The following is a 19,515-nucleotide window of genomic DNA, read 5'->3' as shown; positions in this document are numbered from 1 at the left end:
TAATTTTTCCTTTACATTCACAGATCAAAGTAATCCTATTTTCGTTTTCTTAAGAAAATGGCACCAGTTCAGTCTGAAAGCATTTTCACTTTCTTTTGCATAGGTATAAATGTGTATATTGGGCTGAGTGTGTATTTTACCATACAAGGTCATGAGGGCATTGAAAGCGATGTATCAGCAGAAGATGAGTGAACAAGAAGGCATATGAGGAGCAGAGAACGTTTACCTGTAACTGGACGGAGCGAACATTAAGACCTTGGACGATAGGGTTAAAGCGGGCCACCCCTCTTCCCTCTGTTGCCGTGGTGATGGCTTCAAGGACCTTCTCCAAACTTTATGTAGGAAAAAAAGGAAGAAGAAAAAATAAAGTTCACAGCTTTGCTTTGGCTTTACATTTTTTGCAGAGAGTTATGCTGGGATTGCACTTCTCACTGGTATAGAGGGCACTTCAAATGCACTTAATGCTCCTAATATACTTTTCATAAAATACACTTGCACCTTTTCATTGTTTACATGAAGCTGATATAAAAATAAAAATAAAGAGTTTTTTGATGAAGTAGTCCTGATGAATCCTTTATGCATCCAAGCTAAATGTATGATCTGCTCAATTTCAATGCAAAAAGCCCAAACAAAAAATACATCAAAAGTAAAAAGCATATGTAAGTGTATGTACAAGGCTGTACTAATGTATAAAAATTGGTATGCAGAAAGGGAGCTTAAACAAAAAGTAATTAACATACACAGAGCTAAAGAATTTATTTTTATTATGATGCCATGATATGAAGTTAAACAAACAGCAGCCCAAAAAAGCATTTGAGAACACACAAAATATATGAAATAAATATTTGATAACCTATTTGAGAATACTGAGGTTAAATATTACAATGGGGACATAAAACTCCAACAGAAACTATATAATTGAATAATTAAATAATGAAATGAGGCTGAAATAAGAAAGAACAATAATTGCATCATAACCATATTGATTTCAACTGGAAGGCTGGAAAAAGCTAGTCGAGAGGCTTACGTATTTTCTTCTCCCACAATGCAGATTGCAGAAAGCAGTTTAACCACATCTGTCATCATGGCCGGCTGACAAGGGTCAATGGCTTGGGCCAACAGTGCCAGACTCGTCTCCTCTCCAAGGATCCGCTCCAGTCCATACTGCAGACAGACAGAAAAAGTTATGTAATTCATAATTCCTGCGATGCAATTCCACAGTGACACAGCACCACTGCTAAATCTACAGTGTCTTAGTAAAATATAAATTCAGTGAATCTAAATTGAATGTAATGACTTACAAAGAACAAAACAGAGCTAAAAGGAGAGCTAACAACTAGCCTGAACAGAGAAGTGCATGGTGGGGGAACAAAACAAACCCAAACCAAAAGTAAAAAAAATATATAAAATAAATAATATTACTAAATTATTGCTAATTATAAAATATAAAAAATATATATAATATTAAAAAACATTATTAACATTATTTAAAAAAACTTATTACAATAACCATATTCAACATATTCAATCATTAGGGTTTATTAATGTAAACATTAAGCTATATAAAATATTGAGGGACAATTTACAATTTACAGTAGTTATTTTGGAGAAGAGTTTTAGTTTTAAATTAGAGGTGACTCTTTAAAAGTGTTGGAAATAAAGAAGGACATAACGTAGCTGCCTGTTGCTCTGTCCTTGAAGTAATGACAAAACTGCGATCAGGGATATGTTAATAGTAGCATGAAAGAGAGAGGAGGGTGAAAAAAAGAAAGAAATGGCAAACATAAAGGTGAATGAAGAACACAGTCACAGGACAGAAAAGCCTTGGGGGTCTAGAACGACAAGAGCGGATCGAGACCCGCAGAGAGAAGCGAGGAGTCAAAGAGGGGAGAATATCCAATATAAAACACAGGGGTTCGGGTAATGACGACCGCCGCGCCAACACCACAGGACGAATTTCTCATTAATTCAAAACACTCTGATGTAACTTAAAAGATGATGATATCTCCACTCTGCCAATCTTTAGGTATAAGAGATACACTTGTCTCATTGTTGAAAATGGAAAGACTAATTTTGAAATTGTGCTTATTTAGAAATGAACAAATATAAACATGGGTCATCATGTGACATGCTACATTTGAAAGACCCAAATCAGCTGCCATCTTGCAACAACACAAAACAACTTGTGACTCAAGTTTAGCAATTTCAAGACATGAATCATGCCGAGTGAATTAATTTCTAACTAAAAAGCTTTAGGACAGCAAATTCACCAAGTTGTGTTAATTGCTCTATAACTCATGCCAATTAATGGCTCCGACTGCCATATCTCAGACTTGTTGTCATTCAGAACAGATGTTTCTGCTGGTTTTTTTTATGCAAACTTAGGTATGAAAACATCCTTCCCGCCTCAGAGGCACAGGGGAGATAACGCGTTATCACAGTGTTTACGCACAGTAATGGATGTAAACATATTTGAGCCATTTTCTGTCTTCATTCGGTGGGAGTTGGTGACAGATGGACGGGAGCACCTGGCTGGCAGGCAACATGGGCAGAATACGTCCCATGATGCTGCGGGGCTAAAGTGAGAGGTCTGGAGCGGTGACAGGCCTCTGGGTAAATAAGGCTCTCGGCACCTGTCGGGTGCTTGGGATTACACCAGACCTTCAGGGCTGAGAGGTATGTGTAGTAGATTTTGAAACTTGCAGAAAACACAACTGGGATCTCCAACAAATTAATTCCCAAAATGACTACACAGAAATAGATGCGGTGAGTGTTTTTCTTTGGATTCTGCAGAAACAGGCCTCAGGAAAACAACAATGGCCACAACCCATTTATATTTCCTCAGTGGGTGACCATGACAGATTTCCAACTGAAAGATTCACTGATGCACTTAATTTGCTTTGTTTCCATTTTAAATTAATGGCGTGTCAATTAGAGATGATTAATACAATTGAATACAATAAACAAAAAGAGAGAGAAAAAAAGGAGGAAAATCAACTTCTGAAGCTCCTGATGGGGGGAGTGGGGGGGGGGGATCTACCTACTGTAGATCAGTGACCTCAAACTCAGTTCCTGAAGGGCCACTGTCCTGCAGAGTTTAGCTGCAACCCTAATTAAAGACATCTGATCCAGTTAATCAAGCTCTTCAGGATTACTAGAAACCAAAGCCACTAAAAGGCAAGCCTGCAACCTTTAGCCATAAAACACTAGGCAGGGTAGGAGACAAGAGGCCATTTTTTTTCATAGATATCAATGAAGGAGAGGCTTCACTATGCTGAATAAACAGCTTTTGTAAGGAAATAGCTCACTTAATGAATCATAAGCCTGTTCGCTAATCTTCAACATGTTTTAGACTAAACAATACTTTCGTTGGGAAATATATGTCGATTTTACCTTGATAAAAACTTTAGTTTTTAAGAGAAGGCGGAGTAGGGAATGTCGCGACAGGTAGGACTCATTTACAGCATTACCACCAGAAAATGTGTAGTAGAATTTAAGAGGTGTTGTGTAATATTGAGTGATATTGTATTGGCAAAAGAAAATATCAATATTGTTTCTTTCTTTACTTTCAGGTTTTAATATGTGAATGACTATGACTTCCATGTGATGCTGATATAATGAATTTTAATATTAAAGGTAAAATTAATAATTTAATTATAAATAGTGTATTATATTGTTGTTTTATAAAAAATAAAAAATGATCTCTCTATGGCTTTCAGGATTCAACAAATCAATTAGAATTGTAATTGTAAGTCTTGAATTGTAACGATTTATGACAGCTGTGTATGCCTAATAATGGTAACACTTTTTAATGAATGGAGGTAAACTAAATGTTGTTAATAAATGTAGAAATTTTAATAAATAAATGTATTCTTTCTATGGTTCCAGATTTCAACAATTAAATTACAATAACATTTTTAGTGATTAGTAGTTTCTAGTTTAATCTTAAATGTGGTTTTACGCACACTGTAGTGATTATATCACTAACTCATATCGTGATGTAAGATGTGTCATATCGACCACAGCTATTCTATGCTTTGTTGTCAAAATAAAACACTAAAAACAAAAATATATATAAATATATTTTTTATGAGCATTAGATTACAGCAAAGACTTAAAAAATCTAATCAAACAAAAAAAAAGTGAAAATTGGGATGCATAAATATCTAATATTTACTGATACAGATGAATAAAATAATTATATTTTACATTTAATATTTAAAACTTTACATTTCTACAATTTATGCACTGTAAAAGCAAAGCTTACTTTAAGAAAATACCATTGATGAACGCCATCATAACAAAACAGTCAGACCTGTTAGCGAGGCTGATAGATGACTGCTAACATGTTTTCAGATAAGATCAGTTCAACTTCACTCAAACACCATGGGATATGTTGACACCAGACAACATGTCTGTCTAACATCTGCCACATACCCAGTGAATGAACATGGATCAAAACACCACAGATCTCTATCTGTACGTGTGTATGTATGTGTGCACAAGGCGTGGGTAACTCCTCAGACCCCGGGCTATCTCAACAACATCAGAGACACCACTGGAGATCCACTTCTAACGCCTCTCTCTAACAGGAGTGTGCAAATCATCAAAAGCCCCCTCAGACCTCTCCACCTCGGCCGTGCGGAGTAACCCCCTCCCGAGTTCAGAGTGGTGGCTGTCTGCAACCCCCTTCATCTGAAGCTCTGCTCTTATCGCCCATGACCATTTGAAAGCTGACGCAGGTAAGAGCATCCAACGGGGAGAAGCGGATACACAGTGAGTTAGCGGACACATAACGCGCCAGTTGATGAAGGGGTCGGCTGACACACAACAGTGGTTGGAATGAGTCTTGTTTGAAGCTGGTGCTTTAGGGTAATAATGAGATTTCTACTTCAAAAAAGTACATCTGAAACTCATGAAACACATCCACAGCAGATAAGTATGCTAAACAAAAAACTTCATTCCACATATTCTATGTATCATTAGTGACATTTAATTAAATGTGATTCTAATCACTATTGAGTAAAATGACAATACATTGTTTAGAATGACATAATAAAAAATATATATTTGTAAAGAAACAAAACTGAATAAAGTTTATATGTAAAGATAAATGGCTTTACATATAAACTGAATGGTCTTTTGATGTGGGGCAGCTGAAAATGTGCAAGCAAAAAAACATTTTTACAGCTTAACAACCACCAATGGGAGCGAAGACTGTGGAACTCACATTGAGAAGAAGAGTCACAACCATATTTAGCTGCAGGTTGTATGTGGTCTTTGAAAACTGATAACTGTCCAATATGACATGAGAGTTCTCTCAAGTGGAAGGTAGTTATAAAGTGAACCCGCAGCTTAGTGACGTTATTACCTTGTTGTTCATAAAGGCCTTCAGGCACTGAATGACTTTGTGTTGACTCTTCTTATCCACCTTTTCTTGGCTGGAAAAAAACACAAAAGAAAGAAAGAGTAAGTGAAAGCAGGAGGAGCTCAATGGGTTTCCAGAAGACAAAAACAGAGTCAGAGTTTAGTTAACAAACTGTACAGAGCTCAGGGCTCATGCCGAGGGTAAAATACACTTAAAACCTAGTAGGAAGCCTTTGCTTAAGAAATATAATGGAATTTGTTTTACTGTTTTTTGAGGAGGAGCTTCTCCAGCGTATCCAACAGGAGGCCCAGACCCTCATGGCCAAAACTCTGCACCCAGCTGGAAGTGGGAAAAAAACATGTTAGGGTACATTTAATCATTTAGCAGTTGCTTTTATCCAAAGCGACTTTCAAATGAGGAGAGCAATAGAAGCAATCAAGCCAACAATAGGGCAATAATATGCAAGTATGACTAGTCCCAGTTAGTCTAGCACAGTACACGGTGACTCTCTGTGGTCACAAAAAAATCCCAGGACGTCTTTTGAAAGAGTAACCCTGGCATCCTGGCCAAATTGGCCCATTGGCCTCTGTCCATCATGGCCTCCTATATATATATATATATATATATATATATATATATACACACACACACTAATTGGCTTCATCACTCTGTCTCCTCTCCACCAGTAAGCTGGTGTGTGGTGGGCGTTCTGGCGCAATATGGTTGCAGTCGCATCATCCAGGTGGATGCTGCACATTGGTGGTGGTTGAGGAGATTCGCCCTTCTATGTAAAGCGCTTTGAGTGTCAAGAAAAGCACTATAAAATTTAATGAATTATTATTATTACACGTGACGTAGCAAGTGGGTGAAGTGTTGATGAAAAAGATTCAGCATCTCGGGTTGAGTTAGGCAGGTCATTCCACCAGCTTGGAACAGTCAAGGTAAAGGTCCAAGAAGAACTGAAGTATGTATATTATATTAACTAGGCTAAATAAACCAGAATGTATTACATATCAGGACTGAAACATAAGTGTCAACAAGCTTGATCAGAGTGGAGTTTGCAGAGCCTATTTAACGTACTAGATTCCACACTAGATTCTTCAACAAATTAAGCTCTCCCACTAGAGCTAAAAGTGAAAGGCATTGCTAATAGAGCAAAGATGTTTATTTTAATTCCATTCAGACACAATCTCACGCTCTACATCTCCATTGATTTGGCCTCTATTGTCTGTGGGAATTGCCACGGCGGAAATTTAACTCTCCAATAACGAAAGGGGAAGCATGTCGAGTGAGGCATTGATTAATAATGAGGGAATTCAATAAGCATAAACAAACCGATTAACCCATTGTGTTGCAACCAGGTCACAGAGTTCATTCAATTACAACTGCAGCCTATAACAGGTGTTTCTGCAAACATAAGCTTTTATTTGGATGCAACAGTAATAACATTGTCCAACAAAGCAGAGATTCAAATAAAATAATTTGTATATTATATAATTAATATACTATTATACTATCAATATCATAATAGTGTACAGGTATGACCTCAAAATTATAAGTATAGGTGAAAAACCTTGTTCAGGCCTGATACCGGTACATCTTTTACAGTCAGTAACAATTCTAAATTATTATAATCCTAATAATTATTTTAATGTTATGGCCAATAATAAATGGATGATATTAAAATTAAGATAATTTTTTTAATCCTATTTTGTCAATTTCAAAAAAAAAAAAAAACACTGAAACTCAAATTAACATTAAAAAAAATCTGATTTCAAAGTAAACTCCCACTCAATAATCCAAGGAACAATTTGCATGCATGCAAGCATTTATCCATCAATTTGTTCAAGATCCTTAAGATGCAGGAAAACTTCATTGTTCAAGCTGCATTCTTTTCTGAAAACACCTAAAAAACAAACTTCCACTGCAATTTCACGCAATTTTCAAGTTGTGCTTTATTGTGTACTTAAGTCCATAGTAGCCAAAGAGAATCACTGATAAATTGGCGGTTAAGCCCACTAAAATCAGTCAGGTAAGAACAAGAGAAAAGCTCATCTGCCATATTATGAGCTGTTGATCATGTCAGTCATAGTGGGCTGGGTTGAGTGCGGTCCCACAAAACTGCATGAAATTGCCTCAGTGTAAGTGTAGAAGAGCGGTGAGCATCAATAGCCAATTTTCAGATAGCCAGTGTCAAGAGGAGTGGGTGTGCTTCCAAGGCTAAATTACAGCCGAAATTGACCACAACCCGGAAACTAGAAACTAAGGTGGACTGAAGAAAAGAGAACAGAGGGGAGAGAAAGATAATGCTGTTTAAAGTAAAACGGAGAGCAATACAGAGACGGTCCGATGAGACAGAGGAAGTGCTCTCCTAGCTGAGCTGTGGCAGGATTGATATCACCACAGTTTCATAGATAGAAAGTTTTCACCAAAATGAGTCCTCGTGACAGTTTCATCATGAAATAGCAAAAGTCAAAAGGTAAAATACTTTGCAACCATACTGCAATTTACAGCTGGACACAAATGGTTGTAACAGCAAATTGCAGCAGTGGGACTATATTTATTTTCTGTATTTTTATTTTAGTATATGAAAAATAACAGTTGTTCAGAATCATTGTTTGATTCCTCTTATTTATTAGCAAATTCTGCAACATGTTGGCCTATGTAAACTTTTGAGCACGACTGTATATACAGTCAAACCAAAATGTATTCAAACACCTTCAACATTTTTCACATTATCACAGTTTATCACAGCTATAGTTTAGAAAATAATAAAATATGAGAAGAGTTATCAAATCAGTTGATATTTCACTGTATTTGGTCATCCTTGTTAGATTGTCTCACAAATGAATTAGGTTGAATAGCCGTCAGCTGTTAAATTTAAGAACACAATTAGATAATACCAATTTAGGTCAACCAATTACCAAGCAATGCTTAATTTTGTTCAGTCTGTGGTGTAAAAAGGTCGCATTAGCAATTAAAGAAAAAACACTTAAAGGGATAGTTCACTTTAAAATGAAAATTCTGTCATCATTTACCCACCCTCAAGTTGTTTCAAACCTTTATGAATTTCTTTATTCTGCTGAACACAAAGAAAGATATTTTTAAGGATGTCAGTAACCAAACAGTTGACTGTTCCCATTGACTTCCATAGTATTTTTTTTTCCTACTATGGAAGTCAATGGGAACAGTCAACTGTTTGGTTACCGACATTCTTCAAAATATCTTCCTTTGTGTTCAGCAGAAGAAATAAATTAATACAGGTTTGAAACAACTTGAGGGTGAGTAAATGATGACAGAATTTTCATTTTAAAGTGAACTATCCATTTAAGCAAAACATGGTCAGGTCAAAGTACCTGAATAATTTTTGGTCCCAAATTTGTATACATTTTACTGGTAGCCCACTGCATGTAGAATTTGTGGGTATAATATATCACAGTTTACTTTGTTTACTTTATTTTGCTATTCTCACTTACATAAATTAAACTAGTGTCCTGCACCCACTAGTAAAAAAAATATGTCTGGTGTCCGATTAATTTTTGGTTTTACATGCATTCATATGGATATATGAATATGTGTGTAAAAATTATATTTTTTGTTTAAAAAAAAAAAAAGAAAGAATAACCAAATTACTAACAATAGCACAACCAAATACAATAGAACATTCTTCCTGAACTGTTTAAGACTGTTTACGCTAATACACACCAAGATGGGCATTGTGACAATTTTGTGTGTATTTGACCATTAATAAGCCACGAAAAAGAGGTCATTATGGCACTTGTATGTCAGAGCACTTTTTTGGCACTTTATTATGTGTGCGCGTTTCGGATGAGAGCGCGAAATCTGCAGAAATTTTAGAATTATGCGCAATCCCGCACCGAAATTCAGACCCAGTCACACACTATTTAACCAGAGTGAATGAGACGACTAAATAAGAGGAGGTGGGTGCGCGTCAACTCTCTGTCAGAGAGGAGAGCAAGAAAGCGTAGCTGTATCGATACAGCAGAAAGGAATATTCAATCGTTTTTAGTATCGATACATATCAAAATATCAATATTTTTGACAACACTATTATGAATACATGTCACCATTAAACCCATTCAAGTCCTTCCCTATATGCAAATAAACTGTAGGAGGATCAAAACTATGGCTTCTCCAACATGGAAGGATGCTGTCGTACTGTAGCTGGAACCCAGGGACCTGAGAAACTATGACGAAGGGACCTGATACAAGCCACCATGTCCTAAATATGGATCTACATACTTCTTTTTTCTTTTTACACTCCCCTACGCCTTCCTTTATCTCTTTCTGTTCAGTAACTTCCCCTTGCTTCAGCCACTCCAAAGGGATTGTAATCATTTCCAGTACATGGGGTCTCTTGGGTGTGCGTAGACAGAATAAGGCTCTCTGAACATATTTAACTTGTAGTCGTTGAGAGGTGTGAAAGGAAGATGAAATCTTGGCCAGTCTTTTAGGTATTGCGGCTGATTGCGATGGGAGTTGAGGGCTCAGGCCCCCTAAGATCTGGTTAATCACATCTCACCACAGAGGTAAATGTACCATAGTAACAAAATAATCAGCAGAGATCAGAATAATATGTAGCTGAATACAAAAAAAGCTATCGGTGTCTTTCATTCGCCCACTTTTCCCCTGATTATATTGATTAGAGAACCTGCCAATGGCCAAGAAAGGGGCTTCCCACTGGGAGGAGAGGGGAAGGAAACAAATGATCATGAGAGAAGGAGATGAAGAGAAGAAAGAAGGATGGAGCTGATGAGGGAACGACAGAGTATAGTGAAAGTCGGCAAGAAAGTAAGAGTCAAGCAGAGAATCAAAGCATGTTCACAGAGAAGATACGAGGGCAATACAGAGGAAGAGAGAGTGTTTATGTGGCGAGAGAGAAAGCAAGAGTCAGTGTAATGTCTGTTCCCATCAAAATGCAGTCCTCGTCCAATTCTAATCAACAAGCCGCATGCCTCCAAGCATCCACTAATCAAATCCTAGCATGTATGCCTGTGTGAATTTTCAAGGTGAAGCAAAAGGGGGGCTCACCCTGAATTGAATTTGTCAAATCGGACTGGAGCGGAGAAAACAGAGAAGGGGAGTGTAGTAGTCCATCAACAAAATTCATTTGCTGATGGGATTGCAGCTCGTCTAAATCAAAATGACGACAATGATGCTGGTTATTATGGATGAAATGAACTGTTAGTTTAGTCGAATAAAGAGGCACGGACGTGTCACAACACTCAAATGAGCGGTAAATTAAAGACAATGTCGGTTTCCGAGAAACGTGCATTTAGACGCTATGTCGCCCTCATGCTGAATTCATCTCATTTGTAGGGTTATTTCTTTTCTCTTTTTTATGGATGGAATAAGATTAGGAAACTGTCAGTAATTGAAAAATCAGGATGGGGGGATTGTCAACCGGAGCAAATTTCTGGCAAAATGGCATAATCAAGTAGTTTCTCAGGAATGAAGAAATAATGAAGTGTAATGGAATGCAAACAGGATCAACAGGAGTCAGATATAGCCAATGAAAGTGCAAAGAGGAGAGAGACACTTTCACTCTGCACTTTCAATTTAATTAATCATTTTATACAACTGATATTTCAGTTTTGTTTTTGTTTTGTTAATGCTTATTTATTAAAAAAATATGTTCATTACTTTGTCTCTCAAACAACCATGCTGCTGATATAAATATAGTTATATAAAAAGACAACATTTTAGACTAAAAGTAAAACTAACTTGAGGGGAAGAAAGAGAGATAAAGCTGAAAATGAAGCATGGTAACTAATGTTTAAAAGATTTGTATCATTAATATTTTTTTGTGTTTTTTTAAAGTCTCTTATACGCACCAAGGAAGAATACAGTAAAAACGGTACAACTATGAAACGTTATAACAATTTCAATTAATAATTGTATATTTTAAAACGTAATTTCTTTCTGTGAGGGCAAAGCTGAATTTTCAGTATTACTTTGATGAATAGACAGTTCAAAAGAACAGAATTTTAAAGAATCTTCTTGCAACATTATATATTACTTTCACTTTTGATCAGTTTAATGTGGCCTTTCTGAATAAAGGTATTCATAAACCTTTTGAACGTTTGTGTAGATAAACGTTTCACTTGGGAATATATCATATTGGACTGTGAAAGCCATTTCCACTTGAAAATGTATTAAAATAATCTCAAAATGTTAAATTCTTCTGTCATCAAATACTCATCCTCATGTTTAGAACAAACCCTGTGTAACGCATGAAAATGAACCTCATTGGTTCTCGCACGTCAATGCTTGCATGCTTGAGCTTTCATTTAAAAGATTTGTGCATTGATTGCTTATATGTGAATAAAAGCCTAAATTAAAAATGTTCATCATAAATTTGGACTACACCACTCAATCGATATGGATTAGTTTTACAATCTCTTTATGAACTTTTTGAAGTGCCAAAGTGGTAGTTGCGTAGCTGTCAATGGAGGGACAGAAATCACTCAGATTTCATTAAAAATAGATTCCTTGTTACGAAGATGAACGAAAGTCTTATGGGATTGGAACGACATGAGGGTGAGTAAATGATGACAGAATTTTCATTTTTGGGTGAACTAAGAAATTATAAACTAATTATTTAAGGCAACATGTCTAAAGTCATGTCTAAGTCTAAAAAATGGTGCAGAATACAACAAATTAACAGCTTCCAGCAGGGACAACAAAGTAAAGGAGAGAAAAATGACAACCAATTAGGCTCCCACGCAATCAATTAATCTTCTCATCAAAACCAAAGCAGCAATTTAAATGCCCTGGGCTGACATTAAAAATATAGATTTATCATCACCCCTGTTATTCAGGAACACCATACATTCTGACATTAATGGGAGGGCCTGACGCTGACAAGTGCTAGAGGAGGTGGGTTGCCAGATGTTGACAGGTTAAGAATGAAGTTGCAACGTGAGAGAGTAAAAATTCAATTTATACTCTTGCTTACAGGAAGCAGGCAGCGGATGATACCGAGCAGGCCAGGCCTAGGGTCCTGACAAGAGCTTCATTGAAATGCATAACTTGCACATAAGAAACCATATTCTTCCATCATCAGCAGGTGAAACCCGGAGCAGAAGACAAGAATAATCAGTCGAAGCAAAGCAGCTGAAAAACCAAGGGTGACTCCCTTCAAACCAAAAGGGTGCCAGTTCCTGTCAACATGATGCGACGGAGAGAGGCCAGCGTGTTCGAGAATGAGGCGGGCAGAAAAGCGAAGAGGTTAGAAGCGGCACCCTCCTACACGCCGTTGAAATCTCACATTCTCACAGACGGCAAATCAAGCAAAACACTTTCTCCCAAACAACTGTTATCTACCACCATGTGAAGTTATCAGAAGCAAAATCTCTTTTGAAAATTCCTTGTATGAAATGAGCATCCAAGTCTGGCCATCTGACGACAGAATTATTTTAATTTATTTCCCTCTCTCTTCTCAGAAGTAAGGGATGCAGCTGGTATGATCAGCCCGAGTGAAGGCAATCATTACCAGGCCTTTTTGTATCAGTAAGCCTGACATCAAACAGCAGCTTGCTTTTTCTTTTCTCCTACGTTCTCCCTCTTTCCTGCCCCCTCCTTCGAAGGAGCGTTCGATTACAAAAGCAGAACATCTGGAGATGGATGCTTGTGTCTGAATAACAATATTAATCAATCCCACAAGTGCCGGCAGAACGGCAGTCTTAAACAAAAGGCAGAACACTTTACCGCCACAGGAGGCTCCAATCAAGAGAGGCTGCATTGAGAGCTGTGTCCCACTGCTCATAATCACATAAAGTGGCACATTCGTTCCAGGAAAAACGTGCCGAAAATAAGCATGAGATGGTTTGCTCTTCTTTAGCTCCCCTTTTCTCTCATCTGTCTTTATACTTCTGTCCTTCACCTTCCCTGTGGGCTTTTATCAAAAGTTTCAATTAGCTATACAAGGAGGTTTGGTTCTTAACAATTTATGATGAGGCCAAATGGACAGAAACTTTCACATTATGTACCGGTACTTTAAATGAAATATAAAACCTACCAGACTTTAAATAACCACATTTAAACTCCAAACTCAATACAGTTCCTATGACAATATTATACTTAAAGAAATAGTTCAATTCAAAAAATTAATTTCTGTCATTTTCTCACCCTTAAGTTGTTTCAAACCATATTGAATTTCTTTCTTCTGCTGAACACAAAGGAAGATATTTTGAAGAATGTCAGTAAACAGAAAGTTAACAGTTTGGTTAAAGACATTCTTTTCGGCATAATTTTACAGACAGAATTTAAGTGAACTATTCCTTTAAGTGCAGTTTTCTAACTGGGAACAAGTGACTTACAAGTGGATGCTATGGGAAAAAAGAAAATAGTTTCATTTTCAAACACGTTCTAAATTCCTTTTTGCAGTTTTTACACATGAAAATGCTGCCATGGAATTTAGGTAGAGGATCAAATTTGAGGGTCCTTGGAATCTTAAAGTTTGAAAACCCCAGCCTTATTGTTCATGTAAAAAAATATATATTAATAAAAACAGGCAGGATCAATGAACAGAAAGCCTCCTGAGGGAGAGCGAGCGCAGAGGACTGGTGGAAATCTTTACATTTGCTAAAACATAGAAAAGTGAAGAGAATTTTTTTTTTTGATTGATGTGAAAATGTGAGAGCTTGGTCTGTTTGACCCCCGGAAGCAACCCTTCACTTTCATTAGCATCCTCCCACGCTCTGAACAACCAGTCTCTTCAAACACATTCTCTCTCTTATATCTCTATTTTCTTATCTCCCTTTATCCCTCCTTATCCCTTTCTGTTTTTCGGCTAAATAGTGAATGAGACAAACTCCCCATCTACTCCTTACAGAGGCGCATGACTGTCATGCAAGTCATTTCTTTAAAAAAAATCTGATGCAAGCCCATAGCAAGGTTAATGCATTCAAACTGACCTTCAGAGCATGGCAATATGCAGAATACCTGGCCAAAGACATTGCAGAAATAAAATAGTGCTAAGCAAACGAATATAACAGTGCTAAGCGAATGGAAATCAGAAGTTAGCCAGTGTTAAATATTAACGAGTTTTAGAGTAATGTGTGCTTGCAAAGGGAATACAGGTCAGTCACGTTGAAAAGCAGCGTCACTAGAGTAATGCATGTACGATCACCCACTTGTTTGAGCCATAAGCGACATAAAAGAGTGGGCAGGCTCTCTCTCTCCCTCTCTCTCGCTCTCTCGCAGTTGAGCATTAAAAACACTGGAAAACAAATTCATCATCTCATTCCCAGGAAACAAAAACAGACATAAATCAGAGAGAAAAATGAGGCGCCTTATCTGGCTAACTTCACGGCAAAGGTAGCTTGACTTCCCTTCTCCCTCTGGAGTCTCTACCCCAAGGCAGCGTTACCCACGTTAGAGTTGCGCTGGGTTGGAGCCGCACTGAGCCGAAAATAAAACATTAACTCCAAAGTCCTGCAGCGCCCCCAGGTCTTACACATCCGTCTCGCCCTATTTTCCCCCCACTCTCCACAAGAGAGAGTCTCCTCTGTGAAGAGGAGACTCCAGAACCTAGATAGTAAAGTAGGTGGAAGCGATAAGTAGGAATATATTTATACACATTTGTAAGACACAATTGTGCCGCACACGTCCTGAAAAGTGAATCCAAAACATTTAAAATTGCCCCCTGGTGGCTGGCTGCAGTATAGGTCATAAACCCAGCCCTCTCAATGTAATCAAATGGGATGCAAAGGAAACTAAAAAAATAATCTGATTACAAATCAAATAATCTTTCCCCCAAAGATGTTTTTTGTCATTTTAGGTTGCTCTAATAATGCAGTTTTTCAAGTGTTTGTTTTTCCAGTAAGTTTTACTTACCGGTAGTTGTTTGACGCTATAAAAAAGGGGTGTAATGTCATGAATTTTGGCCAATACTGATCGTGGACGATAAAAATGTCTCCACAATCTGCTTTTGAAGAACACAGTGCATTCTATCAGTTCAGTTCTGGCGCTTCAGTCTCACTATGCAACGTACATTCACATCACGTTAACACAGAGGTAAAGTTACTCACGGGACACTGCAATTCACAAAAGTTCATTTGCATGTGCTTTGCCGGTTAAATATTTCATTAGCGTGCTGATGCGCTGTTCTAACGTGCGCTTTTCTGAACGCATACACCCGAAGCTCACATGCACTTAAAAGTCAGTCAAACAGCGCTTTTACTGGACCAAGTTATCTTTTGAGTCTTATTGCGCTAATACTCTCAAATACACACAAGGTTTACATAAACACAGTTGGTTATGTCTAATGTGAAAGCAAATATTTGAGAGAAAATCGAGTGTGTCAAATGCATGTATAGATGCATCCAGGTCTTAAAGTGACAGTAGCCTAATAGTAAACATGCTTAAAGGGATAGTTCACCCCAAAATGAAAAATCTGTCTATTTACTTGAGGTCCTTGCACACTCCTTCCTAAATTCGCGTCCGGAATTTTTGCACGTTAAAAAATAAATACGACCTCACGTTTTATCAATTACGCTTGCACACCTTCTCCGAAACTTTCGTTCATCATAAACAAAATTTGGATCGGGAAACGAACAGACCATTATATTTTTAGCTGATAATTCTATTTTTCCTACATACTTGAGTCTCTTGTTCTCATTCTCTGTGGCCTTGTTTTGACTGTACATGAATAGATTAATCTAAATGACCTAAATTTGTACCATTGTGTATGGGAGAGCTGCTTCCAGTTCAGAATTTTCTTCTTGCATGTACATGACATCATCTACCGTACACTTCGCTCAACAGTATTACAACAGTATAACTGTATAACAACAGACTGAAATGACTAACAAGAATAGAGCTAATTTGAGTGTGCATATCGGAGACACACTCCTGAATGGCAGCAGTAGACTAGTTTGTGTGTGTGTGTGTGTGTGTGTGTGTGTGTGTGTGTGTGTGTGTGTGTGTGTGTGTGTGTGTGTGTGTGTGTGTGTGTGTGTGTGTGTGTGTGTGTGTGTGTGTGTGTGTGTGTGTGTGTGTGTGTGTGTGTGTGTGTGTGTGTGTGTGTGTGTGTGTGTGTGTGTGTGTGTGTGTGTGTGTGTGTGTGTGTAAGTAATCACAGGTTTGTGAAGCCCGGAGGGAGATTAGTAATGAAAAAAATTAATGCTAATGCAAAATTAGCGTTAATAACCTGAAATCATTGAGAGAGAGAAAAAAAAGTAACAAATTATTTAAGATGGCATTAAATCAAAGTCTTATCAAGAAAATGATCTCAAGCTAAAGCATAGTCATATTTGCTTCAAAGAGTGCTTGTATACTTCTGTCGAGGATATGCAAGTGTATGCCCGACTCAGTTTCCGGCTGCATCAGGAATCCGTCTGAAGTATTAAAGAAAAAACAGTCATAACTCATGGTACACAGGCCCACTGAACATCACTACCAAACCCATATTACAAACTCCCAGCTCAATTTCCTGTTTGTCTCCACAGCAATGCACACTTATACTGTAGATGAAATTACTGTCTGTCTGCCATCTTAAACATGGACCATTATTCACAGGTGCCAGCTGCTCGTTGCAGACAGACAATAGTTTCTTCATTTCTTACCCAGCACCTCTAAAAAACAACATTTGATGTGGGCTGCAGTGTTTTGTGGGTTTCTGCAAATATCTTCTTAATCCACATTATATAATCTATAGATTCCAAAACATGTGCAAAGAGCCTTTAAAAAATAAAAAGAGAGTTACACAGTAAGTGAGTGACATGACAGTTATCTGCAGTTGTGGATGTGTATGACGGCTGTAAAGTCAGAGCAGGGTGCAAAAATTAAGAAAAATCAATACACATCCATACACATTCCTTACAGTACATATGGCACAAAGACAAGCATCAAAACTAACTTGATATTTCAAGTAAAGTACTGGTGTGAATTCTACTCTGTGCTTTAGCCAGTTACTTTGCCAGAACTGGATATAAGCTCAGCAAGAAACTAAACATCACATTTGTAAGATGCTTTACATGAAGCTATACAGATATTTATTGGAAAGGGTTTAATGTTTTCCATGCTTTTTCAATAAACCCTGAAAAAATGTAGTGATGTTCAAAAAAAAAAAAAAAATGATTGCACAATAGTGATGCACGGATCGCGGTTATATCCGCGGGCACTGCAGATAATCCGCAGACCAGGCATGTCAAGTAATACAAATAACATTGATTAAATGTGGGTGGGTCACGGGTGTATATGATAAATCATTAATGTAGCAACATTGACTATGACATCTGGTCAAATTAGTGAATCGTGATTCTCGCAAACACTTCATTCATTGTCTGAACAGACAAGAGAGCTTTGTCTCTTTCTCCCATTCCAACATTCCTCACACCCAGGGAACACGCGTAACCGGACACCCACGTGTCTCCAGAAACGCACACACCCAACGCTTCCTTAAACGAATCATATTTAAAACTTTACCAAAGATATATATATGATTTTCCTGTGTTGCCAGTTATGTGTCATAACAGATTAGGACTGGTTACAATATTAATGTGTATTAATCAAACTCTAAATGTTTCTAATGTGTATATCTTATGTAACTTTGTTATCATATAATCTGAACATGAGGTGTTTAGTAGCATTTTGAATCTTGAGACCTAACGGAGTTGAATCTCGATAATAGACTGCAATGATATTATGATTATGATATGAATTCTTTTCAGCCGTAGAAATGACAATTCCGAAGCCCTATCATAAATTATGCAGCAGGGGGTCTCTTCTCGACAGGACAAAGGGATTCTCCCGCTTCCAAATCACTGAAGGTTATTGGCTACTCGCGCCAAACGAAGGCGTGACACATACAGTCTTTAAAAAGAGAGCCAAAGCTCCTCCTCGCTCTTCCTGCTCTGCGCTTCCTGCCTTCATCACTGCTTCGTCATGTGAAAAGTCCACGATCAACTCCTTTGGAGTAGGGCTGGGACAACGCGTCGACGTCATCGATGACGTCGACGCAAAAAATACGTCGACGCAAAATATGCACGTCGATTCGTCAGACCCAAAACAAAAATGGCGGCGTCGGAGAGTAGTAGCAACACCACTCGCTCCTCAGACTTTCAGAAGTGCAAGGCGGCACGCACTCGTTCCTCTAAAGTGTGGGAATTCTTTAATTAAAAAGGAAACAATTCCCTGATATGTCGTCTTTGCAAAATGGAGATGGCCTTCCATTCTAGCACCACGGCAGAGAGAGAGGCGCGGGCGCGATCGAAAAGTCTGAGAGTGTTTGATTATGTGTGTGTGTGTGTGTGTGTCTGTGTGTGTGTGTGAGAGAGAGAGGCGCGATCGCAAAGTCGCAGAGTGTTTGATTATATTTGTGTACGCGTGTGTGTGTGAGAGAGAGAGAGGCGCGATCGAAAAGTCGCAGAGTGTTTGATTATGTGTGTGTGTGTGTGTGTGTGTGTGTGAGAGAGAGAGAGGCGCGATCGCAAAGTCGCAGAGTGTTTAATTATGTGTGTGTGTGTGTGTGTGTGTGTGAGTGTGAGGCGCGATCGAACAGTGGAAACAAAAACATACTCCGTCATTTTGTTTACAGGACATCATTCAAACTGCAAAGTGTTTAAGTTGTTCTGTTAATTCAAATTTTAAGGAAAACGAATATATTAATCTGAAATCTTTATATTACACACATAGGATTTGATTAGCCTACTTGTTGATATTTAATCAAGGTTTTATTGAATGCTACCTCTGACTAAGAAATGCATGCACTTGTACAATGTTTTATTTTGGAATTTTAAGAGCAATAAACATATAGGCTATTGCAATGTTAAGGAATTCATGTTTTTTTTCATTCAGACATGTAAATCAACATGTATAAATTGCTATTATAGTCAATTAATGGGCAGATAATCGATAATCGAAATCGAATCGGACTGGGAAAAATAATCGTTAGATTAATCGATGCATCGGGAAAAATAATCGCTAGATTAATCGTTTAAAAAATAATCGTTTATCCCAGCCCTACTTTGGAGTTTTCGTCGTCTTTTATTTTCTTTATCTAAGTTTCTTTTGTTTCATTTTCAAATTCTCCTTGGTTCGCCTTCACCTAAGAGTGAACGAATTTAGCGTGGATTATTCCTTCAGCAACTTCCCTTCCAAAAGAGGCCTTCAAAACTCCC

The 19,515-nt window shown here is 37.7% G+C and overlaps 1 protein-coding gene across 3 annotated transcripts in view; it reads right to left on the bottom strand.

Annotated features, from left to right (window-relative positions):
* Positions 1–19,515, bottom strand: part of diaph3 (diaphanous-related formin 3) — a 284,319-nt gene that overhangs the window by 174,729 nt on the left and 90,075 nt on the right. For all 3 annotated transcript variants that reach the window (XM_079598020.1, XM_079598019.1, XM_079598018.1), the window contains exons 5-8: positions 5,633–5,707; positions 5,372–5,441; positions 1,028–1,164; positions 227–332 (exon numbers count right to left, since the gene is read on the bottom strand). In XM_079598020.1, coding sequence (XP_079454146.1) covers positions 227–332; positions 1,028–1,164; positions 5,372–5,441; positions 5,633–5,707 — 388 coding nt within the window. The remainder of the gene's footprint in view (positions 1–226; positions 333–1,027; positions 1,165–5,371; positions 5,442–5,632; positions 5,708–19,515) is intronic.

The sequence above is a fragment of the Phoxinus phoxinus genome (assembly GCF_949152265.1).
Source record: "Phoxinus phoxinus genome assembly, chromosome: 22".
Taxonomy (NCBI): Eukaryota; Metazoa; Chordata; class Actinopteri; order Cypriniformes; family Leuciscidae; genus Phoxinus; species Phoxinus phoxinus.
This window is presented reverse-complemented; position numbering and strand designations above follow the sequence as displayed.